The sequence below is a fragment of the Rhinoraja longicauda genome, chromosome 10, assembly GCF_053455715.1.
Source record: "Rhinoraja longicauda isolate Sanriku21f chromosome 10, sRhiLon1.1, whole genome shotgun sequence".
Lineage (NCBI taxonomy): Eukaryota > Metazoa > Chordata > Chondrichthyes > Rajiformes > Arhynchobatidae > Rhinoraja > Rhinoraja longicauda.
This window is the reverse complement of record NC_135962.1, coordinates 8,428,894-8,446,878: the sequence shown is the minus strand read 5'-3', so window position 1 is coordinate 8,446,878 and position 17,985 is coordinate 8,428,894. Positions and strand designations below refer to the sequence as shown.

At 45.0% G+C, this 17,985-nt stretch overlaps 1 protein-coding gene across 3 annotated transcripts in view; it reads left to right on the top strand.

Annotated features, from left to right (window-relative positions):
• mta1 (metastasis associated 1) overlaps nucleotides 1-17,985 on the top strand; it is a 104,261-nt gene that overhangs the window by 50,426 nt on the left and 35,850 nt on the right. For all 3 annotated transcript variants that reach the window (XM_078406169.1, XM_078406171.1, XM_078406170.1), the window contains exons 7-14: nucleotides 3,723-3,825; nucleotides 4,811-4,910; nucleotides 9,497-9,685; nucleotides 10,837-10,911; nucleotides 11,847-11,905; nucleotides 13,607-13,737; nucleotides 14,870-15,021; nucleotides 17,224-17,407. In XM_078406169.1, coding sequence (XP_078262295.1) covers nucleotides 3,723-3,825; nucleotides 4,811-4,910; nucleotides 9,497-9,685; nucleotides 10,837-10,911; nucleotides 11,847-11,905; nucleotides 13,607-13,737; nucleotides 14,870-15,021; nucleotides 17,224-17,407 — 993 coding nt within the window. The remainder of the gene's footprint in view (nucleotides 1-3,722; nucleotides 3,826-4,810; nucleotides 4,911-9,496; nucleotides 9,686-10,836; nucleotides 10,912-11,846; nucleotides 11,906-13,606; nucleotides 13,738-14,869; nucleotides 15,022-17,223; nucleotides 17,408-17,985) is intronic.

Here is a 17,985-nt window from a genome sequence, read left to right as displayed (position 1 = left end):
ATAGGAGTTGAGTTAGGCCATTCGGCCCATCAAGTCTACTCTTCCATTCAATCATGGCTGATCTATCTTTCCCTCCTAACCCCATGGTCCTGTCTTCTCCCGATCACCTCTTGACACCTGTACCAATGAAGAATCTATCTCTGCCTTGAAACGATCCACTGGCTTGGCCTCCAAAGCCTTCTGTGGCACAGCCTTCTCTGCCGTCATGAAGAATCTCTTCTGAAGCCTCATCAAGTTGTTACGCAACGTATGCTATTTGCAGCCTTATAAACACCCCAGTAAAAATCTGGTGTCACCTCTGCTCTGTTTTCCTTGTTATATAATCTGAATTTGAGATACATAACCTCTTGGTTCAGTGTAAATGGACAATCCCACAAGTAGACCTCACGTCCCTTGTGATCAATACAATACAATACAATATCCTTTATTGTCATTGTACAAGTACAATAAGATTTTGATTGTCGCTTCCATATCGATGCTATCAAATCAAATATTTAAATAAATCACGGCCAACATGTCAACAACAAGGGGGGGGGGGGGAAGGAAAAAGAAAAAGGGGGAACGAGGTAAAGTGCAAAAAAGGTTCCTGCAGGGGTTTGGGGGCAGAGATTGATCATGGCGGGCTCTCAGCAGGACCGATTCAGGAGTTCACCGTACCTGCCCATACGCAGGTTTGAGGATGATTTGACGTGGTAAGAAGTATATGGATTGTGGTAGGGATTGTAACAGTGAACACGCCTCGTGTAAAATCTCCTGTGCACTTCACCTATTCCCTGGAAATGAGTCCGATAGACACTTCCTTTGGCTAATTCATCATGTGAAATAAATGAAGAAACAGTAACATTTTAAGTTAATTCAAATGTTTTTCACAAAGCCCTCCATCAAAATGTCCCTGTTATCAAACCAAGAACATAGAACAGTACTGCATAGGAACAGGCCCTTCGGCCTATAATGTCCATGCTGAGCACAATGCCAGGTTAAGCTAAACTTCTCCGCCTGCATGTGATCCATATCCCTGCATTCCATTACAAACTTTTCCTGATCAGCTGTTTTTTCTGAAGTCGGTCACACTACTCTTCTCCCCCACCCCCCCAACAGTTGGTCTGTTTGTGTTACATCATTTTCATTTTTACAACTTCAGAGTCTACATCTCACTTTCCAGAGACTAGCTAGTGATGTTGGCCATCAAGTTAGAAATAGCCCCTGATGGAGTATGAGTTACCCTTACTGTGATTATGCGGATGAAATGCACAGGGCAATATGTTTACGTGACTGAAAGGTCATACTAATATATTGCTAACTGTTCCCGTTCTAAGCGGTAGTGCAAAACATGAAGTGAAGTAGGGAGGGAAGTATTGCTGGGGTAAATGTGTCCTTTGGGGTTGGTACAGTATGCAAGGGTGGGTCAAACTCCAATAGGCAATATCTAGCTGGGGAGTGCCGCACAATGCAAGGAGATTGCACTTCACAAGTTAGAGGAACAGGATTAAGTTATTCGGCACAACAAGCCTCCTCTGCCATTCAATTATGGCTGATCTATCTTTCACTCTCAACCCCATTCTCCTGCCTTCTCCCTGACACTCGTACTAATTAAGAATCTTATCAATCCCTGCCTCAAAAATATCCATTGACTTCGCCACCACAGCCTTCTATGGCAAAGAATTCCATAGATTCACCACCGTCTGACTAAAGAAATTCCTGCTCATTTCCTTTCCAAAGGTAGTGTGTGGGGTTGAGTTAATACAGGGATTAAATATCATCTGAATGTGTAGGAAAATAACTGCAGATGCTGGTACAAATCGAAGGTATTCACAAAATGCTGGAGTAACTCAGCAGGTCAGGCAGCATCTAGGAGAGAGGGAATGGGTGACGTTTCGGGCTGAGACCCTTCTTCAGACTGAAGAAGGGTCTCGACCCGAAACGTCACCCATTCCCTCTCTCCGAGATGCTGCCTGACTTGCTGAGTTACTCCAACATTTTGTAAATATCATCTGAAAGTTTATTCATGTTTTTCTTTCCCCAGATGTTATTTGCCTCACTGAGTATGTCCAGCACAATAATTTTTCAATAAGATTTCTAGCATCTGCAGTATGTTGCATTTGTTTAACCGGAAAGTGTTAGACTTTCTGAATGCCTGCCACGGATATGGCTAATTATTTCAATTGGGAGCACTTGTGCTAGAATTCAAAAATAATTAATTGGCAATGAAGTGCCTAAGGTTTCATAGGCATGTTTCGGGTCAAATCAAAAAGCCCTTCTGAAGCAAAAGAAAACATAGAACATAAGAAACGGGAGCAGGAATAGAATGTTTGGCCTTCCTGGAAAAAATAAACTTAAAGACTTTGTGGGTTTGGGAATGTTAGAAGATACTGCATAATTAGATAAAATTAGTATGGGAAAAAAAGCCCAGGATTCTACACTGATGGAGTACGCTTTTATTTACTTTGATTTAGAAGAATGAGAGATCTCAGTGGAAGATGGAAAATTCAAATAACACTCGACAATCTGGATACAGCTCGAACGATTTTTCCTATGTGCTCCACCATGTAGTCCGATCGTGCCTGATCAGCTCAATATCATATTCCTGCTGTCTCCCTATTCCCCTTAATGCCATTTGTGTCGAGTAATCTGTATCTCTCCTTCAATATATTCAGTGACTCTTGGCCCCCATAGCATTCTGTGTATTGGAGAATTCCACAGGTTCTTTGCTTCCGTGAAGATATTTCTCCTTATCTCGGTCCTAAATGGCTTACCCAGGTAAATTAAGACTCCTGGTTCTGGATCCCCCGAGCTTGAAGAAACATCCGCCCTGTGTCCAGGTTGTCGAGCAATGTTAGAATTTTTTACCTTTCAGTGAGTTCTCTCATTCTTCTAATTACCAGTAAATAAAGGCTTACTCCATTATTTAATAGGTTTTGAATCCTGAAGGATTTTTTCCTAATAGTTTCTCTATTTATCCACCTGCTTCTAATATATCCAAGCCCACAATTTCTTCCTGCTTCTCTGGTCCATTTAGGTTTCACTGCTTTCTCAGCTCGTTCTTTGACCAAATAACATAATCTCGCAGGTCACTGCGCTAACTTTCATTTCACAGTTAACCGTCCAATCTCCGGCCCTGCTTCTAAATTCCTTGAGCCACTTACATCATGGTCTTCATGTGTGCAGAAGTTGGTGGTGAATGTTCATAGCCCTTCTTCACTGTACATTGAAGGCCTCAGTTATGCTCAAAGGATTTCTGTCAAATAATACCGAAACCCCTGAGGAAATTCACCCCCTTTACCTTGTCACTAAGTTTGAATATTGTTACCCCCCCCCTCCCCTTGCATCACATCCTAAGTCGAGAATAGCTACGCACCTAGGAGTATGGTGGTCAAATATCAGACAGGATGGTGAGAGAAATGGGTGTGTGCTGGGCTGTGAGGTGGCAATGGAAAGAGAAGGGTGGGGCGGGGGGGGGGGTTGTATCTAAAATTGGGGCAATCAATGTTCTTACCATTAAGTTGTAAACTGGGAAGCAAAGTATGAGACGCTGTTCCTCCAGTTTGCACGCGGATGGTTGCAGATTGCCCCTTGATTGCGCAAAGAGAATACTGGCTTCTTACCAATTTCACTGATTTTTATTTTGCAAATGGCTCGTATCATTGCCTGATCCCCCCTGATATTTTGCTGCCATCTCTCTGGGCCGGATGGGCATCATCTCTGTTGGGTCTCTCGCGTTGCAGGAGAGGAGGACGGAAGAGATCAGTCTGAAATGGAAGCCAAGGTCTGGGACGGGGACCTTCCACTGACGGACAAGCAGATTGACCAGTTCCTCGTGGTTGCGCGGTGAGTGCTGACAGAATAATGAACAACATTTGCAGCGAGCTGCTGACCCGAGCTGTTTATCACGGGGCACAGTTTCGAGGAAGGGAGTGCAGGCTTACTGCTGGTCACCAGTTCTGAAGACTGTTTATGTAATGATATGGTTGTGTGTCATTCAGTGTCGATGCTAAATATTGCTTTGTGTATTTGTCTATTCAGAGATATCATGATGCTTCATTCCATTTGTCCATTAAATGGAGCCTTGGGCTCACAGTGCTCTTCAGAACGCCTTCCACAAAAAAAACAGTGAACCACGCTGTGGACTCACTGGCGTCTTAAGTTATTTTTAACATGTTTTTTATTGAAGCAAATTGATGTTAATTTAATGGGTTACTCAAAGAGTAAATGCGGGAAACACAACTGCCCTTCTGAGGGAGCAATTCTAGAATCCAACCCCTGACGTTATCCAATGTGAATTTGGCCATCGCGACAGGTGGCAGCCAACAGCCATTTCTCCACCAATTTGTTCTTGTTGGCGACAGCGGCTGGCTTTTGTTTCCTGTCATTTCTAGTCTTTGGGGGGGGGGGGAAGAGAATGGAGTTGGCCTAGCCCTGTGGGTATCTTTCCGTATGATGTAGGAGACCATTTAGACCATCCTATCGATGCTGCCTCTCTGAGCAATGCTATTCCGCCATTTTATTCCTCGTGCTTTATTCTTGCACTCAGGCCCATTAATACCCTTTCATCCGATTCTCGCACCAGCGATCTATACTAAGGAATACTGTACAAAGGCCACTTAACCTACCAGCCAGCATATACGTGGGAGGAAAACATAGCACCCGGGTGGGGTAAACCCACGAGGTCACGGTGGGAATGTACAAACTCCACACAGGCAGCACTGGAAATCAAAATTGGGCCTAGGACGCTGGAGGTATGAGGCAACCTGCAGTGTCACTGCGCCACCCAAACAAACAGTAACTCTCTGTAACCCTTTCCGCTCCTCTCTAGTTCTGTCGGAACATTTGCCCGTGCTTTAGACTGCAGTAGTTCGGTGAGACAGCCCAGCTTACACATGAGTGCAGCGGCCGCATCTAGGGACATCACCCAGGTAAGAAACAATGGCCAGTGCCACACTGCCTTCCTGCTGTCCCACACGGCAGTTGTGCGTTCTCCACGCACCGCCTGCAGTTTCATCTGGTGGGTTTGGCAACTCGCTCCGTCCGCACAGTGTCATTCGCTGAGAGAGCACTCTATTGCAGGAACTCGTGCAGGCAAATCTAGGTTGTTGTTACAGTCCCACAGTGAGGGAATGCCCCGCTCTCGGATGTGGCCTCCCGTGTGTGGCCTTTGTGTGTCCTCCGCCATTGATGGAACCATTGGAAAGATACGCAGGGGAGTTTTCCCCAGTGCTCTGGGATCAACAATCGTCCTTCAGTCAGTATCAATAAAAAACTTTTTTTTTAAATTTATCAAAAAATACTTTATTCAAGGAATAAATATATACAAAACATGTTCCTTCCAAAACTCCATCTCGGAGGCTATACATACATTCAACACAGATATTCAATGCACCAATTACACAAAATTACCCCCCACCCTTGCCACTCATGTGGCCCACTGGCGTGGAAACCCGTCCCTTATTTTGAGGGACGTCTCCACCAGACCCTGCCCCCCATGACCAGCAGCGGGAGGACCCTAGACTGTGGTCCTCCCTCACAGAGCCTTGGCGTTGACTGCACCAAGCCTCAGTGCGTTCCTCAGCACATACTCCTGCAGTCTGCAGTGGGCCAGTTGGCAACATTCCCCGAAGGACATCTCGCTCTGCTGGGAGGTCAACAAAGCTCGGGCAGACCAAAGAGCATCTTTCGCTGAGTTGATTACCTTCCAGCAACACTCGATGTCCGTCTCTGAATGCGTCCCTGGGAACATCAATAAAACAGATGATCTGGTCATTGTTGCTGTTTTAAGGAACCTGCTGTGTGCAAACAGGCTTCCGTTTCTTAGGTTGTGGGGGGAGATCCAAAGCACTTGTCAGGTCGGGGTGATAAAATGCATATTGTTGAAGTGGAGAATAGGCGATTTTTGTTGGGCTGGAGGCCAGTGACTAGTGATGTGCCTCAGGGGTTGGTGTGGGCTCATTGCTGCTTACGGTTTATATCAACGATTTAGATGAGAATGTGCAAAGGCATGGTTAGTAAGCTTGCAGATGACACTAAGGTGAGTAATATCGCAGACAGTGAAGATGGTTATCAAAAATTACAACAGGATCTTGATCAGTTGAGCAAGTGGGCTGAAGAATGGCTGACTAAAAATATTCAGTCACTCATCTGTGACATTGGCTGTGTTTTTCTCTTCCCATGAGCGGAGCCTGACCTACTCGACATATCATGTAGCCCAGCACTTGATAACTCTTGCATTCCTTTGTTTTCACCGCGTCCTTCCCCTCTAACCGCCCTTCTCTCATAGCTTGTGTTCTTTTCCTCTCACTCTAATCAGGGATCGCTAGTCGGCGTGGGCCGAATGGCCTGTTTCTGCGCTGTATCTCCAAGCTAAGCTAATTGCTTCCATTAACCCTCGACCAGGTGGCCTCTACAGTGCATCCTCATGGCAATCCTCGCCCTTTCAGAAATATCTCCTCTATCCGACCCATCCTTGCCCTATTCTCTCCACAACTCAATCGTTAACTCTGTTCCTCTTTGCGTGGATCTTGCCTGCCGTAGCAGGTTCTGTTTTTACTGTAGATGCTGAAGCTTCCTCCTCCCTGTCCTTTCCAATACTTGCAGGTCAGTTATAATATTGGTTGGCTAATGAACAAAACTTCCTGAATTTATTTCCACAGTGGTTCAGGTCAGACGTACACAGAACAGTACAGCACAGGAACAGGCCCTTCGGCCCACAATGTTTATGCTGAACATGGTCCATATCCCGCTATTTCTTGCATTTTCACGTGCCTATCTAAAAGCCTCTTAGCTGCACCTCTCGTTTTAGTTTTTTTAGTTTTAGAGAAACAGCGCAGAAACAGGCCCTTCGGCCCACCGAGTCCGCACCGACCAGCCATTCCCGTACACTAGCACTATTCTACACACTATTTTTACTATTTTACCAAAGCCAATTATCTTACAAACCTGTACGTCTTAGGAGTGCGGGAGGAAACCGGAGCACCCAGGGAAAGCCCATGAGGTCACGGGGAGAACGTACAAACTCTGTACAGACAGCACCCGTACAGTTTTGAACCCCTCTGGCGCGGTAAGGCAGCAACTCTACCGCTGCACCACCGTGCCGCCCCCATATATATATCTCCCTCCACCACCACTGGAGCGATCAGAACTGGGGCGATCAGAACTGCACGCAAAACTCCAAATGTGCCCTACCGAATGTGCTGCATCATGACTTCCTGGCTCTTGTATTCATTGCCCCAATCAATGAAGGCAAGCATACCATACGCCTTCTTTACCACCCTATATACGTCTGCTGCCACCTTCAGTGACCTATGAACGTGGACTCCCTGATTCCTATTGACGTCAATGCTGTTAAGGGGTTTGCTATTAACTGTACACTCTCTCCTCACATTCAACCTTCCAAAGTGCAATACTTCACACTTGCTCAGGTTAAACTCCATCTGCCATTTCTCTGCCCATTTCTGTCGCTGATCTATAACCCACTCTATCTTTTGACAGCATTCCTCACTGTCTGTAACTCCTCCAGTTTTGTTGTTGTCAGCAAACTTATTCACCGACCCATCTATATTTACATCTAGGTCATTTATACATAAATATATATTAGAGATGCACTGTATATAATAGGAAATATAAATTATACATTATTTCTAATTGCACATGATTTATTATAAAGCTAAAAGATATATATTATAAAAATATATATATTATAAGAATATATAAGAAAAGAAAAAGAAAGAGAAAAGTCTTAGCCCGTCCAAATATTAACATAGAGTAAAACTACCTCAACACCATACCATTACCAATCAAAGAGTCATCCAGCATGGAAACAGACCCTTCTGCTCAACTCATCCATACTGACCAAGATGTTCCATCTAAGCTAATCCTGCTTGCCCGTATTTTAAGGTGTAGAGTGTCTTAACAGGCATGTGTTTCCTGTTGGAAGGAACTGCAGATGCTAGTTTACATTGATGATAGACACAAAATGCTGGAGTAACTCAGCGGGACAGGCAGCATCTCTGGAGAGAAGGAATGGGTGACGTTTTGGGTCGAGACCCTTCTTCAGTCGAAAGCTTTGTGTGGATAGTTCTGTGAGTGGGGGGGGGGCTTCCATCAAATTCTTGATTTGAGCTTTAGGAAGACTTCGTGGAACCAAACCCTGACTCTTTGCAGACCACCCAACCTCCTTAGCCACAAATTATTGAGGAACAGGGGACCTCAGAGCACTGGGGAACAGAAGGACCCTAGACTACTACCCTGTAGATCCTTGGCATTGGCGACGCAGGTGAATAATGTGGTTAGGAAGGCATTTAGGGTACTGGCCTTCATCAGTCTGAACTTTGAGTATAGAAATAGGGAGACTATGCTCCAACTTCATAGATCCTCTGTTAGACCTCAGCTGGAGTGCATTGTATCCAGTTCTGGTCACCACCCTTTGGGAAAGATATAATAGATGCTGACTGTCTATCTATGCCTCTTTTAATTTTATAAACCTCTCTATCAAGTCTCCCCTCATCCTCCAAAGCTCCACATATAACTTCCAGCCACAAATGAAATATTCCTGATGAGTTTAGTTAATTCTACGTTGCAGCTGATTTTTATATTACAATGCATTGCAAGAAGCAAGAATACCATAAGTATGTTTTTAGTGTTGTTGTCTGAGGGATAAATATTGTACTGTATTCCTTTGCTTTTCTACAATACAGTACCGGTGGGATCTGTGGCAATTTCCAAAAGAGGTAATGAGACTTTGCTTGAACATCTCAGTTGAGAGATGGCTGTGCCAACGTTACAGCACAGGAATGTCAAGAAGATTATGCAATCGACTCTCTGGAGTGAGATTTGAATGTATATTCTTCTGTCCCAAAGCCACCCTTGACAACTGATGTCAGTAAAACATTACCAATCGCTGAACCTTGAAGCTTACTCATTGCAACAGATAAAGGAAGAGATGTTCTTTAAAGTATTTATAATTGACCTTTTTAGAGGAAGAGAATTTCATAGGTTCATAAGGCATAGACGCAGAATTAGGCCATTTAACTCTTCGAGACTGCTGTGCCATTCACCATGGCTGATCTATTTTTCCCTCTCAACGTCATTCTCCTGCCTTCTCCTCATAAGCTTTGATGCCCTTACAAATCAGGAACTTATCAATCTCCACTTTAAAAATACCCAATGCCTTGGCCTCCACAACCGACTGTGGCAACGAAATCCACGGAATCACCACCCAAAAGAAATTCCTTCTCATCTCCATTCTAAAGGTATGTCCTTGAATTCTGAGGCTGTGCCCTCTGATTCTAGACTCCCACTATTGGAAACATCCTCTCCACATCCAGGCCACATGTAGGCCTTTCATTATTTGTTAAGTTTCAATGACATCTACCCTCAAGATTTGTACATTGTGGAACTTCCATCTGGCATAAGATGACGAGCAGAGGTCACTCAAGCAATTTTGAGTTTTATTTGAAACCAGTTGTACTCATTTCTTCTTTCTCCTCCTCCTCTTCTTCGTGGGCAGTTTCACGCCATGGACACCCTTTACAAAAACACCTATGAGGTCTCTCAGGCCATCTCCGCACTGGTCCCACAGGGTGGCCCAGTGCTTTGTCGGGACGAAATGGAGGAATGGTCGGCTTCCGAAGCCAACCTGTTTGAAGAAGCTTTGGAGAAATATGGGAAGGACTTTGAAGACATTCAACAGGATTTTGTAAGTAGTCCAAGGATAGGGATATTCGCTTGCACCATGATTATATGATCAATGGGTATCAGATGTGGTTTATTAATGATTACAAGAGTCTGGTTCATTGGAACAGAAGCAGTTCATTGAACATTTTAATCCAGCTCTCCCAGACCGTTACATCGTGACTAATCTGTCTGGTCTCTAAGTTACAAGCCATTAGTCGATATTCCTCCTACTCCTATTTAAATAATCTACTGTTGTTCATTTATATGTTAGACTAGAACAAAGGAGGATCCTGCGTGGGGGGGATCGCCAAAAGTGAGGGTTAGGGGGGAGAACAAAGGGCAACCTAGCGTGGATACTTTGTAACCTTGTCAGTGCCCTTTATGTGGTGACTAATGCATACCTTGGGTCAGCAAACAAAGAATTTCACTGTGACGTGACAATAGAGCATTCATTCATAAAGTATTCATTCATTCATTCATAATATGCTGGTTAAATAGGAAAGGGAATACACTTCATAAACCACACTCTCATAGTTTTACTGCTTAGAAAAATGACCCTAACAGCCTCTGCCTGGTAGTTGGCTGGTAGTCCTCTTACCTAAGGAATGTGCCTTCTGCACACAATGTTCTTCATTAGCTTGTCCACATCCCTCTGGCTGTCCAGAAGCATTGGCCCAACCCCATGCATCATTACAGAGTGCATTCTTGAAGCAGCAACATTTTCCTGCGACTACACAATGTTGCTAGCATTGTGGCGTTTCCCTATTCTATTCGGGCTGGGTGTTGAGATAGCAGCAATAAAACCTAGTGCTGGTAGATGTGAGAAATTGCAGATGACTAATTGATTAGTGCTTGCAGAAACGGACACGTCTTGCCATTGCACAGAAAACCTAGCTCCTCTCTTGTGTAAAGCTCGCAAATCTCATCAAGGTTGTAATCCTTATTGGGAAAAGTCTGATTCACACATGCCATTAAATGAAGAGAAGAACAAATTCTCAGGCCCAGTATTCATCATTGATTTCCCATCTATGTAATTTAAAGGTTTGAATGTGAACACCAATCATGCCATTATTTAAGACTTTCATTAACAATTTGTTCTCAAATGTCGATAAAAATCAAACTGCGGACACATTTCTGAGTCTTAATATTGTTTTGTATGTGGTTTATTTCCAGTTACCCTGGAAGTCATTAACCAGCATTGTAGAGTATTATTACATGTGGAAGACCACAGACCGATACGTGCAGCAGGTAACGTGCACACACTCATCGATTCCTTCAACGTTGTGTTGTCGACTTGCTAAACTGGGGTATGATACAGATCACCAACACGCATAGCCTTTGTGGAATGGACTTGCAAATCTCTACCACTCTACGCTTATAAAACTGTTTCCATCACCACTCCAGAAAGGCATGGCTATAAATTTTTAGACAATACTGTTGGGGTACTTGGCAACACGTTCCCCAACAAAGAAAATAGTGTTTCTTTAGCTACATTCACTAAATTATATTGCCAAATGGCAGGATACCTTTGGGCACTTAAGAACAGAGCAGACACGATATGGACGTTTCCTGCCACAGAGCTGTGTGAACACAAAGGACAGGCCTGGCACCGAACCAGGCCTGATTTTCCTGAGTTACTGATGATAAAGAGGACTGCATTCAAAGCAACACAATTGATAGCTCATTTTGGTAACCCCATTTTATTTCAAACTGGCAGCCGCTGGCTTTAACAATGCAGGAAGGCTGTGTCAAGTGAGCCTCATCAGCGACCAACGATCTTATGGCCTTGGTAACAGAAATAACAATGTGCAATGTGATTCCTTGCAGCCACTTGCAAGACCAGAGCAGGCTAAAATAGATGGATATTGGCGTAACATATCCATTGCTCTTTGACCACAGTCCCATCCAATTGTACTGGAAAGGGGCAGGATTTAAAAGAGCCTATGCTATGAGTTATTTCAAGGGATCAAAGATCACTCTTAAGCTGGGTTCGGCTTGAATTTGTTCTCTAGTCAGAAGACGTTAGAGAATATGCTGGAGTCCTGCATTATTTGTAAATAGTTATGTGCAAATAGCCTAACGATATTGAAGTTGTGTTAGTGTGAGTGTCAGGCATTTTAGGGCAGGTCATGCAACAGTAGTTTGTGGGAATTACCTCTGATCTTTCATTATTTTTCTCCTAGAAACGGCTGAAAGCTGCTGAAGCAGAGAGCAAACTGAAGCAAGTGTACATCCCGAATTAGTAAGCATTTGTTTTCTGAAGCATTCACACCCTCCTCGGGTATCCAACTGATCGTAAAATATCAAAGAAACTGGTAGAGTCTGATAACAAAGAAACAGACTTTAGGCGCATCATTTCCATGCAGATCATCAAATACCTATCTATACTAATCCCTTTCACTAGTGCTTCGTCCATAGCCAACTATACATTGTTGATTCAAGTCCAAAGAGGTGTCCTTGGATACAGTGGTCTTTGGCCCAAATGCAACAAAAGCTTGCCTTTGTCATAAGGTCATAAGTCATGGGAGTAGAATTAGGCCATTCAGCCCATCGAGTCTACTCTGCCATTCAATCATGGCTGATCTATCTCTCCCTCCTAACCCCATTCTCATACTTTCTCCCCATAACCTCTGATGCTTGTACTTTGTGCAGCATTGCTCGTGAAGTAAAATGTCCCCTGGTGTTTGTTCCACAGAGGTTTATCAACAAAATGTGCCACTGTGGAAGTGATTGAGAGCTTAAGTCACAGCCAGTAGTGAAAAGAGGTGGAGGGTCTCGGTCTTGGGAAATAATTCTAGGGTTCACGTGCTGGCTACATAGGCTCATGGTGGGGTGGTTAGAATGGGGCATGCACAAGACCCTAGAATTGGACACACGTGGATTTCAAAAAGGTTAAGGGGCTAGTGGAGGTGACAAGAAATAATGAGGAAGAGGTTTTTGGTATTGAGGTATTGCCAAGGTAGCTGTTCGTGAGGATGAAGGTATCCAATTTTGATGGGGCAGCTGAGTTTTGGACAAGCACACGTTTATACAGGTTAAAAGGTGTGAGACTGTTTCTGAGATCACTGGAGTGATGATCCAAGTTAAGGCCTCCCTCCGTCCACATTTCTCATGCTCTCTCTCAGTCACTGCTGACCTTTATCAGGGAGGATTCACTAAATTAATGAGGCTGTCTCTGTGTGACTATGTTAACCATCTGAACAGATTAGAGTCATTGGAAAACAGGTCCTTCATCCCACTGAGTCCCTGCTGACCATTAAACATCCATTTACAGTAATCCTACCCTCACCCTTTTTATTCTCCCCTATTAGCTGCACCACTGTGCCATCCTTTTCCACTATTTGTGCAGTGTGGAATTTCATAGAAATGCAGAAAAATATATTTAAAATATGAATAAAGCTTTGCTTGTCTTTGACAGCAGGAAATGGTCACATGGATCCATTGTCAATCCATTGTCCAGGACTTGTCCAGAAAGCAGGAACAGGGTACTGATTCTGGATGATCAGCCATGATCATATTGAATGGCGGTGCTGGCTCAAAGGGCCGAATGGCCTACTCCTGCACCCATTTTTGCATGTTTTTATGTTTCTAACATCTAATTGACCACCAAATGGACTCAACTGCAGATGCTGGAAACCTGAAACAAAAACAATTCTCAGCAGGTCAGGCAGCATTTGTGGAAAGAGAACCAGTTGATGTTTCAAACAGGATAGACAAGAACTAGAAAAAATGGTACTCAGAGCAAAACTGGAGCAAGGCCTCCTGATCAAAAGCAGGATTATTTCTTCAGGAAAGTGCAGTGGGGAATGGAGGATAATTTAATTATGCAAATGCTGTCTTTCAAGACAAATTTTAGTTGTTTACTGAAAGCATTGTTGACGGGAAATTACCAGCCTTATATTTTAATCTTCTCCTTTCGACAAACCCCCACCTCTCTCTTCAGTAATAAGCCAAATCCAAACCAGATCAATGGAACAAACACAAAGGCTGGAGCGATGAATGGAGGCAGTGTGCTGGCACCAAACGGGACGGTAGCAGTGCTGGGACCTGAGCGAGCCTGCGAGAGCTGCTTTAGTAAGTACTCCTTGCATCGTGGAACAGGAGCAGCATTGAAGCACACCTGGTAGTGTGGTATTGTCACCTTTACAGTGGGCTGAGGTCATTTTATCTTGAAGTCGGTCATGGTACTAAGAAGATCCCAGAAGCATGTGCCTGCCCTCAGGTTAACAATGCAGTTGACAATCCGATTAACAAGGGTCTCGCATTACATTAATTTTTCAAACTGGTCTGATTATTTAACCTACAATATTGAATAGTATAGCACAGGAACCAGGCCCTTTGGCCCACAATGTCTGTGCCAAGCATGGTGCCAAGTTGAACTAATCTCCTGTGCCTGCATGTGATCCTTATCCTTTCATTCCCTGCATACCCACCTCCCTGTCTAGAAGCCTCTTAAATGTCACTATCATATCTGCCTCCACATCACAGCTGACGATGCATTCCGCTGTATTTGTTGTTGTTGTAGCATCTGGCGTGCGTGTAAAGCTACAGCAAATGACAATTTCTGTGTTCTGGTTCATATCCGGTGCATATGACAAATAAAAACACTCTTGACTCTTGGTAATGACTAGAGTGTGGCATCTAAAGATGTGACACGATACCTTACTTCCTCTTTATCATGCCATCAACTAATGGCCAATCACAAAGCAATGAAAGCTGTGGTTAATAAGCAGCCTGTTTTCTCCATGTGATGAAAACAGAAAATATTGTAAATGCTCAGCAGGTCAGGCAGCATCCATGAAGGGAGGGAAGCAGAATTAATATCAGTGAGGGTGTGCGTGGAGCAATCACTGTGATGGCTGTTTGTGTTAAATTGTAATTGTGTGTCTTGTGTTCTTTATTGTCTACTGCCGGACCCTGGCGTGAGAGGGAGGACGCTGGCGCTGTTTGTTCGTCACTTCTCCGTCAGGACAAATCTTTTGTTCGTTTGTTTGTTTTTATGTCTTGACTGTTTGTAAAGCGTCTTTGAGTATCTTGAAAAGCGCTATATAAAATAAATGTTTATTATTATTATTATTATTATTATTATTATCAGAACCGTTTGCTGCTGACAGTCCTTGCCTGATCATCCACTGTGAAGAAGCATGAAGGCAAGGGGGAGTTGGAGCTGGAATTAACTAGCATCTTCTTGTTGTTGTTTCCCCAGCCACGCAGTCGTACCAGTGGTACTCCTGGGGCCCCCCGAACATGCAGTGCCGACTCTGTGCCGCCTGCTGGGCCTACTGGAAGAAGTACGGCGGGCTGAAAATGCCGACCCGACTGGATAGTGAGAGGCCGGGACCTCACCGGAATAACCTGGTAACTGCCCTGTGGGGGAGATCAGTCCCTCCTTATCGGCTTCCCTCGTCTGTTCACCTTCTCATCCCCAATTTGCTTCCCTGCAGCAGTAGGCAGGTGAAGAGTGTTTAAGCGCAAGTCGGGGCAGTGGGGGTGGATGGGCCACGACCACACTGGACCCAGCACCCATCCATCACCCTTCCTTGACTCCTTGCCAGCCGGGCACATCAGAAAGAGTAACTAACCCATCACGCCAGGATCTTCGCAGTGCTTCCTCGTCATCCTTGAATTCAACCAACTCAACAATACACAGCGCACACACAACCTCAGCTTTCCTCACTCTTTTCCCAAGAGTGAACATGAAGGGTTCAAGGCCCACTGTAGAGGCTTGAGTGAGCTGTTACTGCAGTACTGGGAGCCCTGTCGAAGGTTACAGAGGTCAGGAGAGACATTGTGTTGGAATTTCCTACAGTTCCCGTATGCTAAGCAGGCAGTATTACTATGTATGTAGCCCACCTCTAACACTTAGTTCCATTGAAGATGATGAATCTGTGCTTCCAAACCAGAGTAGATCCATCAATGAATGCGCATTTAGTGCATGCGATCGAGAACAGATTTCCACCCTACTACTCCTCTCTTTGTAGTGCTCCCGCTTCATCAGATATTGCACAATGTAATTTCAACTAAAGCCTTTGTGTGCTTTGCTACAAAGAGGTAAATACTGAGGGGAAGGATCTTGGTGGGTCATTCCTCCTACCTTCTAGTAAATGCACACTGGTGTTGTTTCTTTGGCAGTAACGGCTCCAGTGTAGTTTGCAGCACCCTGGTGCTCAAAGTAAGACCAACTCCCCCCTCCAGAGGGTTGGGCACAAAGGGCAGGCTGATGCTCCAGTGCGCACTGCTGGAGCACAGGCACTGCCGGGAGTGCCAGCTTTAAATGAGACTCCATCTGCTTTCAAGTGGGCATCAAAGATCTCATGGAGCCCATTTTAAAGAGGAACACTGAAGTTCTTCCCAAAGTCCCGATCACCATTTACCCCTCCGTCAGCATGCTACTCATTACGTGGCTGTCGTGGGATCTTACTGTGCACAGATTACCAGCTACATTGCAGCTGTGACGGCTGCTTGAGAAGCTTTTGGGTGGATGTCGGATGGTCCCGTAACAATGTTGACCCATGTCGTGACCCATGTCCCTCCCTTAACCAAACTATTATGGCCTATGTCGGAGCTGTTTGTGACCTGGCTGCAGACAATATGGCTCTCTGTTTGCCTGTGTGATAAAGGAGATGTATTAAACAAATGTAGGCATTTAATAAATATTGTAATGGTATGGTAAACCCAAACCACCCCATCCCCGGGCACTTTCCCCTACAACCGCACGAGATGCAACACCTGTCCCTTTACCTCCCTCCTCAACTCCATCCAAGGACCCAAACAGTCTTTTCAGGTGAGACAAAGGTTCACCTGCACCTCCTCCAACCTCATCTATTGCATCCGCTGCTCTAGATGTCAATTTATTTACATCGGCGAAACCAAGCGCAGGCTCGGCGATCGCTTCGCTCAACACCTGCGCTCGGTCCGCATTGACCAAACTGATCTCCCGGTGGCCGAGCACTTCAACTCCCCCTCCCATTCCTAGTCTGACCTTTCTGTCATGGGCCTCCTCCAGTGCCATAGTGAGGCCCACCGGAAATTGGAGGAACAGCACCTCATAGTTCGCCCGGGCAGCTTGCAGCCCAGTGGTATGAACATCGACTTCTCCAACTTTAGATAGTTCCTCTGTCCCTCTCTTCCCCTCCTCCTTCCCAGATCTCCTTCTATCTTCCTGTTTCCACCTATATCCTTCCTTTGTCCCGCCCCCCTGACATCAGTCTGAAGAAAGGTCTCGACCCGAAACGTCACCCATTCCTTCTCTCCTGAGATGCTGCCTGACCTGCTGAGTTACTCCGGCATTTTGTGAATAAATTGCAATGGTATGGTGGCCATCTGCAATGGACTGATGATGGTTTTTCTCCTGTAAAAGGAAGTGTCCATTTCTGTTGCTTCTACTGAGAAGGAGCAGCCAACAGGATACGTCAGTCTGTAGCGCAGGCCCTCTCTGGGTTCCCTGTCACCGCTAAGTTACCTGTCTCAACCCCTAGCCTTGTATTTCTTTTTTGACTGAAGTCTTTTGACCACAATTGGGTGAAGTTTGACCATCACTGTGACGTGTTGTCTCTCCAGAACGTCCATGGAACGCTGGCAAGGAGTGGGACCAGTTCCAAATTTGCAGTGAAGACACGGCAGGCATTTTACCTTCACACGACCAAGCTGACAAAAATAGCTCGGCGCTTATGTCAGGATATTCTGCAGCAGGCAGCACGACACCCCTACGTGCCAATTAACAGTGCAGCCATCAAGGCGGAATGTAAGTATCCAAGTTAGCACATGGACAGTTATGAAGTTCTCCACCAGGCCAGAAATTGGTTAGGACGTAGAACATGAAAAGGCCCAGCACCCGAACAAGTTCTTCAGCCCACAATGTCCGTACCTTTATTCCACATAACCTGGCTTTTCAATCCTGTGTCTTTAATCATAAAGCTATGCAGCCCAACTTGTCCATGCTGACCAAGTTGGCCTTCTGGGTTAGACCATTTGCTTGCATTTGGCCTTAATTCCTCTAAACTTTTCCCATCCATACTCAGTCCAAATGTCTGTCCCACTGGCTTCCTGGCTTTGACCCCACAGTCCCAGAGTTACGTTCAAGGGTCACTCTGCTCTATCTCATCCAGCTCCAGTAAAATACCGCCACTACCACCTCTACTCCAACTTGAGTACATTTTCATCCCTGCCCAAGTACAACTGAAGATAACTGTTCACGTTTCTAGTCTTCTGCCAAGGTGCCTCATCTAAGTGTCTCCCCTCTGAAGATCGATCAGACCCTTGCAACCAAAGTTTGTGAAGATGGCACAGTGCTACTGCCTCAGAGCTCCAGCAGCTTGAGTT